This window comes from Aethalodelphis obliquidens, unplaced genomic scaffold (assembly GCF_003676395.1).
Source record: "Aethalodelphis obliquidens isolate GAN/ISIS:26980383/991018 unplaced genomic scaffold, ASM367639v1 scaffold5, whole genome shotgun sequence".
In the NCBI taxonomy this organism is placed as follows: domain Eukaryota; kingdom Metazoa; phylum Chordata; class Mammalia; order Artiodactyla; family Delphinidae; genus Aethalodelphis; species Aethalodelphis obliquidens.
Window position 1 is genome coordinate 34656760 of NW_020837949.1, and position 10000 is coordinate 34666759.

Consider the following 10000-nt stretch of genomic DNA (forward strand, 5'->3'; position numbering starts at 1 on the left):
TATGTATACCTGAATCACTTTGCTGTACACCTGAAACTAACACAACACTGTAAATCAACTACACTTCAATTAAAAATGTTTCTTAGGGCTTCCCTGGTGGCGCAGTGGTTGAGAGTCCGCCTGCCGATGCAGGGGATGTGGGTTCGTGCCCCAGTTTGGGAGGATCCCACATGCCGCGGAGCGGCTGGGCCCGTGAGCCATGGCCGCTGAGCCTGCGCGTCCGGAGCCTGTGCTCCGCGGCGGGAGAGGCCACAACAGTGAGAGGCCCGCATACCGCAAAAAAAAAAAAAAAAAAAAAAAAAATGTTTCTTAAAAAATACACTTTCTGCTCAAACCCAGATATGTTTTCAGATTTACTTCCTTTCCCTCAACGTTCTCCATTCTGTGAGTTTTATTTCTCATATATCTTACAGAGAATACAAATAGAAGAAAGTAAGTGGTGATCATTTTGTTGGGTAGAGAAATGGCGAATCACTACGTTGTGCAGATCAGGAACTAACCCAGTGCTGTAGGTCAATCATTTCATGATGTATGTAAGTCAAATCATTATGCTGCACCCCTTATACAGTGCTGTATGTAAACTATATCTCAATAAAACTGGAAGGAAAAAAACAAATAGAAGAAAAAAAGGAAGATAATGCTATCAAAAGAAGGCTCAGAAATTAGAGAAAGTTTTCATTTGAACACTATTAGAATGGTTATATCATAATGAATATTCTTGTTCGCAAGATATTTCTATGCTTGTTTTGGAAGAATGCAGTTTAACAAATATATTTTAGATAGTTACATCTTGTTTCTACGAACATCTATTTTAAACATTCTTGAAATGTTTGTTTGAATGGTTTTACTCAAATAAAATTATATTTCCCTATTGAGGAGAGAAAAACACCCAGATCCCAACTATAGACTTTATTTAAATTTTACTAAGAAAATCAATGACATAAATTTATTGCTTCTGTTTTAGTACAGTTTCTATGAAAGAACTCTATATTTACGTTGAACTAATTTATAAACACTTTTATTTTTTAAACCTTATTTCTTTCTTTGTCCTCAAGTTGTATTTATTTTTCCATAAAAACAATTATTTGTGAATAGAACATTCACTGCTGTGGTGACGCTATGGTTTATTCCAATTCTCTTTGGAATGACACAGAAAAGTAGGTTTATTGCCTTGTTTTTCTTTCACTATTTTTTTTTTTTTTTTTTTTTGCGGTATGCGGGCCTCTCACTGTTGTGGCCTTTCCTGTTACAGAGCACAGGCTCCCGATGCACAGGTTCAGCGGCCATGGCTCATGGGCCCAGTCACTCGGCGGCATGTGGGATCTTCCTGGACCGGGGCATGAACCCGCGTCCCCTGCATCGGCAGGCGTACTCTCAACCACTGCGCCACCAGGGAAGCCCCTTCTTTCGCTATTTAAACTTTATCTTTCTTGATTTCCTAGGAGTGATTCAGTCAGGTGAATTAGAGGATCTGAAGTCAAATGAAAGAGGAATTCTGGGAAAAATAAGCCATGGAGACAGTAATTTGATAAATAAAAAAAAAGAAATACCACAATATTTATAATTTAATGTGCCCAAAATAATAATTATGTGTATTTAAAAGACTCTTTTATTAACCTAATTATAATTTTTGTATATTTAATTGTTCTTGATTTTCTTCAGTGTATCCTATAGAGTCAGAAAAATGCACAGCAAGTACTAGTGCAATGTGAGCCCCTCTGGAACAAATATAAGTGACTTGCATGAAAGTTCACTTGGATTAAAGTTGTTCCAACAAAATCCAAATGGAAATTAGAATATGCTTTCAGGATGTTTATGGATACATGACTTTTACCTGTATTGAGAATTTTAGCACACGAAGAATGATTCTGTTTACCATTCTATTTCCTTTTTTTTTTTTACTTAGAACTCTTTCCATCTCCCAAAAGTTGACTCAAATAATGAATATATACAATTGTATATTTGTATGGTATTGTATTATTGAATTATCAAAGTATATCCGAAGCTTTCTTATCAGAAAAACAAGAATACAATTGCCAGCTTTCTAAAGCTGTAATTCACAATACAGTACATGTATACGCAATATCCTTTTAGAGAAAGGAGGATCAATATGGTCCCAGGATGCATGATGAGGTCCCCCAAAGCATAACTGGGACTATGCTCTGTAGAAATACATAAAGCCTTCCTTTTATATATAGCGTGAAGATTAGGAGCGTCTATCTTTTTCTTATCAGTTGTCCACCAAAACTCCTATCAGCTCACTTATGTTAAATGGAGTGTTGTTAGCCTTCCCACTAATCCTATTCCCTGCAGATCTTCCGTGTGTATTCAATGGCTTGAATTCAGTAGCTTGAATTGTGTTGCCCTTATACATTTTCTTCCATAAGACTAATAAATACACATTTAATATCTAACAAAGCACTTGAAAGCGGTTTACTGCACACTTAAAAAGCAATGTGGAGTAAAACTTCTGAGTCTCAAGAAAAAGGGGCATGCAACCATGTTAACAGTCATTTCTTTTTTTAATTTTTATTTTATATTGGAGTATAGTTGAATTACAATGTGTGTTAGTTTCAGGTGTACAGCAAAGTGATTCAGTTATACATATACATGTATCTATTCTTTTTCAGATTCTTTTCCCATACAGGTTATTGCAGAATACTGAGTAGAGTTCCCTATGCTATATAGCAGGTCCTTTTTGGTTATCTATTCTATACATAGTAGAATGTATATGTTAATCCCAAACTCCAAACTTCAACTAACTTTGGGTTTTGTTTGTTCTTCTTTGTCTAGTTGCTTCAGTTGTAAGGTTAGGTTGTTTATTTGAGATGTTTCTTGCTTCCTGAGGTAGGACTGTATTGCTATAAACTTCCCTCTTAGAACTGCTTTTGCTGCGTCCCAAAGGTTTTGGATCGTCGTGTTTTCATTTTCATAACAATCATGCTTTAATAATAAACATAAAGGTTATAAAAATGAAAGTTCTCAAGGTGTAAGGTAGACAGGCTACACAGTGGCAGCAATGCAAGCTGAGAAATGGAGCGTGCGCGGCGGTTTGTATGTACCTTGAGGCAGCGACTGGACAGGAAGGGCCGCCTGGCCAGGTGGGATGGAGATGAGTCCCTGACGCTGAAGGCTGAGCAGATGCTGCTGCTGCTGGAGTTGCTGCATCTGGAGGAGCTGCTGCTGGAAGACAAGCTGCTGGGCCGCCAACTGCTGCTGCTGCTGCTGCTGGTGTCAGAAAACCCAACCCAGTGAGCGAATGGACGGCAGAGACTAGGGTCTGTGCAAACAGCCCTCCTACAGCGATACGTAAGCTTCTTTCATCGCCCCGGTACGTTTGTGAACGGTCATCCCATTGTCAAAGCTCAAGGGCAGAATGTGAGCAAACTCTAGATTTTCAGTTGCTTTTCTTTCAAATATTAACACAGCAACAGAGAACCAAGGAACTTGCACTGAAAGGGGATGGAACAAGGTCTAGAGAAAGTGTGTCACGAAAGTTCAGACTTCTTAAAAATAGGCTTATTGCAGATGATAGAAAATTTACTTAGACTCAAAGAATGACACTTTACGGAAACAGTCAACCTCAACAACACTTTTGTTTTTTTTCCAACTGAATAAGTTTGATCTGCAGAAGTCCATGACCGTGGTCTCTAGTGACCTATTAGTAAACTGGGATGTAGCCTTCATAGGACAGGCCTGTTAGCTCTCTCCCTTCCTCTTCTCTCTTATTGGAATATATGAAAGGTAGAATTATGTTCAAGGCCAAAAAAAGTGCCCCTTACTGGAAGGAAAAGTGTAAGTTCCCATTTTGTGAGGCATTACAAGACAAAGCAGACTTCTTTTGGACTCGGGAGGGTATGAGAAGGCAGTCACACTTCAGAGAAAGACAAGCTGCTGTGAAAGACCTTTCCTTTTTAGTTTGGGGAAAAGAGAAACTTCTGATGCGCTCACTGGAAAACAGACTGCATAACGGAGCAAGTCATGTGGATTGCCCAAAGCCTCCGGAGAAATAAGGGAGCAATTTCTATTCTGTAGTTGATGGCTGTCTGAAATTCTATTCACAAATCCAAACAGAAACAAAGCCTCAGGGGGTCAAAACTGTTTCCTGTACGTTTGCATAATGGGCAGCTTGAAGACAACGGCTCTGTTACCTGCTGATCAATTTAACTACTTCAACTGTTTTGTTTGTATTATGTTTATATTTGATGCAGTTTGCTGACAAGCACAAGCTAGGCCTGAGAAGCCAGTTTGTCACTTTGATTTATGAGCATATCAAACTGGAACTTTCTACTCGCCACTCCAAACCTACAGTAGCAGTTCATTAATCAGGGGCCTGTGACTTTGAAATCTGGGCTCAACCACTTTCTCCCTGGCTTCCCCTCCCCCCCACCCCAACTCCCAACCATGGGCTCAATTTGCATGCCTGTCCTCTGAGCTGCACCACTGAGAAAGATAAGGTTCCCTCACCAACTTCGGTTCTCGGGTGGATACGAGATAATCAGTACTCTGTCCACCACACAGCTTGCTCTTTGTACACTGTGATTCATTAGTGAACGGGAGACAACAGCAGCATTGGATCGTAACTCTCAAGTCCCACGCTGCAAAAAAAGTAGAGCAGTAGAGCTCTCCTGTTACTGTTATGAAGCTCAGTACAAATGTAGCATAATGCATCTTGGACAGCAAGGGCCTGGTGAGAGGAGGGTCTAACGCTGCCCTGGCCTCTGAGGGCCCCTCCCAGCCTCGCCCTCCTCTGCGTGGGTGAGCCGGCCAGATCCTACCTCTTTCGCTTGCTTTCCGGGATGCTGCTGCTGCTGCTGTTGTTGCTGCTGCTGTTGCTGCTGCTGCTGTTGCTGCTGCTGCTGCTGTTGCTGCTGCTGCTGTTGCTGCTGCTGCTGCTGTTGCTGCTGCTGCAAAAGCTGAAGATGTAACTGCTCTTGCTGTTTCTTGTAAAACTCTTGTAGTTGTTGCTGAATAAACCATTTTGACTTTAATAAATAAAGGCAAAAGTTGCATGTATTATAAACCTCCTAAACTCCTCTAGACTGGCACAGGGTCGAGTCTCCATTAAGATGCGTCTCACAAGAACAATGACAGATACGCATTGGATTCCAGGAGACAGATCTACACATACACTGTTTTTGCCAAGGCAGCTCTGAAACTTTCCAATCCAGACTCCAAAGTATCCTAAACGAAAGGGTATAGAAGATCTGTATTCGAAATGGCTAGAGCCAAATGAATACCCTCGATGGTTATATCTGCAGCGGTAATAGCACATAAAAATAGGGTCTACTCTACCATTTATAAGAACCAACTATAGAGTTACATAAAATTAGAGTGACCAGTTCTTACTGGGAAAAAAATTGTAATCCATCGGATGGACGGGAGAACGTCAGACTTAGAAATATAAGTAACTGGCCTGTGGTCATCATCACAGAACACAGCAAGTCAAATCTTTAAGAATTTAGGTAAAGCACATTATTTTCTGTATGAGAAGTAACTCTATAACATAAAGCCCACTTTATATAAACTCAAAGCTCTAATGATGTACATATTAGGAACATTAGTTTTGCTATTGAAAAAAGATTAACCTCATGAATTGGTGGCTCAGCTGTTCAACTTTGTTCTAGTTAGTAGCTACTTCTATTCCTAAAATCTGAATTTATTGTGGAAAGGAAAGTTTGGGACATTACTTTCCCTACTGTAACAAAATAGCCAGTTCCAATTTCATACTTATGTGAATTAAAAGGAGGGTTGAAGGGTTAGAAATTTCAAAAGCAACAATTATCTGTAAGTCTCTTTGCACTTTTGTTGGCAAGGCTCTAAATCCAAAGCACCTAAGTAGTTGAATATTTAAATATTGCTTTATCTCACGTTGAAATGGTACCTATTTCTTACTCTTACTCTAGACGTTAATGAATTTAAAAAGAATAAGGGATCTAAATTTTACTACTCGGTTCTGCAATTAACATGCTACATTTATGTTCTAGCATGCTGACAGGTTGTCCTTTCCAGTGGAGAAGGAATTGTCATATATGCCCATGGCACTGTCAACATGGGTGCTAGCACTCCAAAGCAGGTAATCCACATTACCTGCTGCAGCATGACTGCCTGCTGCTGCTGGAGAAGGGCTTGGAGCTGCTGAGGAGACAGGACTTGCTGCTGAAGGATCTGCTGCATTTGCTGAGGGGTGATCACCTGGGGAGTCATCATGGCCACCGACACAGGCACCTTGACAGAGACAGAAGGAGAAAGAGTGGACGTTACCAAACGTCTGTTAACCTACTTCATAGCTATATGGCATCCCTACCAAAATCTTTAGTAGTGATGACCAATCATTTTTATAGAATAATTGTTATATTATTTAACTATTTAATAATAATATTTTAGGTACCCCAGTATTTAGACACTGGCTTTCCAGAGGCATCAGATGTGATCAGATTCCACCTTTACATTCCACACCTCTTACGTATTATGCTAAGATGTGCTGCTTTGACTAGCATAATTAGAAATAAACAATTACATGTCAGTTTTCTCAATACTTCATAATTGATAATCTCATCAATGTCACAGTGCTACAAATGAAAGCCTTTTGAAATGATTTACAGGTATGATTAAGATAGATATGATAAAGATTAAATGACTGGAAAAATACACATTTAAATATCTGTTATCAAAGTTAGTAAAAAGAATGTATGTGCAGTGTACTTATTCATAAAATATAACCTGTCTTCAAAATTTAATATATATATATATATATATATATATATATAATATACACAGTACTAGAAAAATACACACAGTAATACATATTACTACATGAGTACTTGGAGTAACTCATATAGGATATTTATTTATTTACTTACATATCCCCAGAAAATAGCTACATAGATAGGTCCTCTCCAAGAAGGGATCATAAGCCTCGTATTCTAGCTTCTCCTTTAAACGTTTTCTTATTTCAAGCTAACTAAACGTATACTGGGAAGTGCAGAAATCTAAAGATTACTCAAAGGTTATTCATTACACTGAAAAATAAAGTATTTTGCTCAAAATGTCCTTTCTACCATTTTCTTCTCCTTCAAAGTTGTAAAAATTAAAGAGTCAAAAAGAAAAGGAAATAAGGAGGGAGAGAAAGAAGCAGAAGAGGAAGATGAAGCAAGGAAAATACAAAGTAAGGAAAAGCCAGGGGGAAAGTCTGAGAGAAAGAGAGAAAGGCTGTGGAGAGACAGGAAAAGGTTGGCAAGAGAGGCGAACAGGAAGTCCTCCTGCACGGAAGCCTGACGTATCTATCTGCTCGGTTGGGCGGCAGTCACACTCTTTGAAGGCACTGCTTGTACTAACCAGCAAGTAATCAACTTGTCAACTTGCCAAGTTTGCAACCTTTGAAAAAGTAATCATTTTCTTTCCTAGAGAAAACAATTCACATTTACTGTAAATAAAAGCAAGTATTTATATAAACACCACTTTTGAACAAATTCTTGGGACAACATGTGTCTTTGAAAACAGAAAAAGATTAACAGACATGGTTCACAATTTATCCTCAGAGGCATTTTTAATACAGTTCAAACTTTTCGAGTCTGGCACTTTATATCATAAACAAAGGAGAAATTAATAATGAAAACAAAGTTAGGGGCTTCTCTGGTGGCGCAGTGGTTAAGAATCTGCCTGCCAATGCAGGGGACACGGGTTCGAGCCCTAGTCCGGGAAGATCCCACATGCCACAGAGCAACTAAGCCTGTGCGCCACAACTACTGAGCCTGTGAGCCACAACTAATGAGCCTGCGTGCCACAACTACTGAAGCCCACGCACCTAGAGCGTGTGCTCTGCAGCAAGAGAAGCCACCACGATGAGAATCCCACACACCCCAATGAAGAGCAGCCCCCGCTCGCCGCAGCTAGAGAAAGCCTGCGTGCAGCAACGAAGACCCAATGCAGCCAAAAAAAATAAAGTTAGAAGAAAAAAATAAAGGAAGTTCAGGATGGATTAATTCCTCTCCCTCAAAAAAACCACTTCATATTTCATACTAAAGAAAGAGTATTTTCTATCCCTTACTCTCTGGAAATAAGGATTAATTAGATGTAATTTTGTAACATGAGGGGAAAATATCACAGAATAACAGAAAGGAATTCAAAAGTGCTTTTCAAAAATATTTCTGGATTTTTTTAGAACATACTTTCATACCTATAGATTACTGTACTTGAAAGCATCATAATAAAAGGCATTCTGAAATGTATGCTATAAAATTAATTGATCCAGTGGGTTGCCCATGTGTTTAGTTGTTTAAATATTTAATAGTCAGTTTACTTAATTGTTCTTTGATAAACAAAAAGAATGGTTAGAATAAGCAGTCTGGAAAAAAATTATCTATCTACAAAAATGCCTTTCCTTCCAGGAATAATTTACCTCATACTGTCTCCAAATAACAAGGAATGAAACTGAAATGAAGGAACAGAGAAAGACAAACAGGTTAAACTTTAAAAAGGCTGCCAATCCAGATAAATAGATGGGTAAGTGGGTAGCTAGATTATATATATGTAGATAGCTATACACATGAATATAGGTAGATACCTTCTATTAAGTCTATCATGTGATGAGAAACTTGTCACACCCCTCTCATCTAACAGCCCCTTACCACTTTTTAGCATATGGAGTATTTTCACTTAATTAACTCTATCTACAAGTAAAGGTACTTTATGTGTAACTGATAACAAAGGTACTTTATAAGAAAAGTAATATGAATGGATGGAGGCATGCAATTATTATTGTAAACTGCAAGTTTACAATCAGAATTCATCTTATACAAATTATATTACCCTATAGCTTGCTGCTAGCAAGACTGATCTGATGTACAAGCAAGTTTAAGCAAGTTTTCTACCTTTGCATTCTTTAGAGTTCATTAGCCCTTTCACCATGGTTAAATTAATTATGTTTTATCCTTGAAATGGTTTGTGAGTGTCTTCCTTACATTTAAAAGTTTATGACATAAAAATAACCATTATGTCATTGTCATCCTAAAATCGTATGTATCACACTTATGTGATATTCTGCAAATTTTAAGCAGATTCTGGCCTACCCTCTAGGAAACTGCCATCTAACACAAACAATATACAGACATGAGGATATGTAGAAAAAGGACTCAACTAATTGAACACTCTACTTCCATAAGATATGTACAAAACACAAACTGAAATCAATTATATATATAGGAAAGCACAAGTACACTTCTGAGGAATTTCTAACATTACAAATAAGCCAATACTATCACCTATACATCTACGTACATGAGCTCATCCAAAATGAAACATTTGAGGCTATTAAAAATTTTAAATATTTTATTAAATAGAAAATTAGTTTTTCCTACAACAAATGTCAATTACATGTTATATGTAGACTGCTCCACTGGCCTTGTTTAGAACATGCAGAATTTCTCCATTTTTAAGTGAATCATTTTAAGTGACACGTTTCCTTCATTCCTCCCTTATCACTTTTGTTACTGTCCCATTACCTTTCTTTGCTACTGCAAGCTACTTTAGGAATTCATTGACAAAGACGAATAGAGATTAACTGAGTACATAACTTATTTTTGAAGATTATACTACTTTATCAAAATGTAAACAGGCAAAACCAGCATCAGATTTGAAAGTCTGTGGATAACTTTCTAAAATATATATACCTTCACAAGTTAGGTGTTAAGCTTAAGGAAATATTTTCCTCTAAATATATACTTTTAATCATGCAAATATTCTAATGAGGGACCACAATTTAGATGTGTGATAGAGGAGGGGAGGGAGAACTTATCTTAGATGTTTTCTGGTGAGAGGGCAATTAAACATCTTGTTGGGTCTAAGAAAACATAATACATTATGCAGCTACCAAATGAAATCAAAAGGAATGGCTGGTTTAAAATGGGTGTTCCAGTGAAAACTGCAGTCTATCAATTAAACTCTTCAAGAGTGAAGAAAAGAAACGCAGTAAACTTTGGTTGGGAGATTTTTCTTTTTT

At 37.9% G+C, this 10000-nt stretch overlaps 1 protein-coding gene across 1 annotated transcript in view; it reads right to left on the minus strand.

The window, feature by feature from the left end:
* Window positions 1-10000, minus strand: part of FOXP2 (forkhead box P2) — a 262680-nt gene that overhangs the window by 59172 nt on the left and 193508 nt on the right. Inside the window, exons 5-8 of the mRNA XM_027102140.1 lie at window positions 6091-6228; window positions 4709-4967; window positions 3937-3938; window positions 3063-3228 (exon numbers count right to left, since the gene is read on the minus strand). Of these exons, the coding sequence (XP_026957941.1) occupies window positions 3063-3228; window positions 3937-3938; window positions 4709-4967; window positions 6091-6228 (565 nt within the window). The remainder of the gene's footprint in view (window positions 1-3062; window positions 3229-3936; window positions 3939-4708; window positions 4968-6090; window positions 6229-10000) is intronic.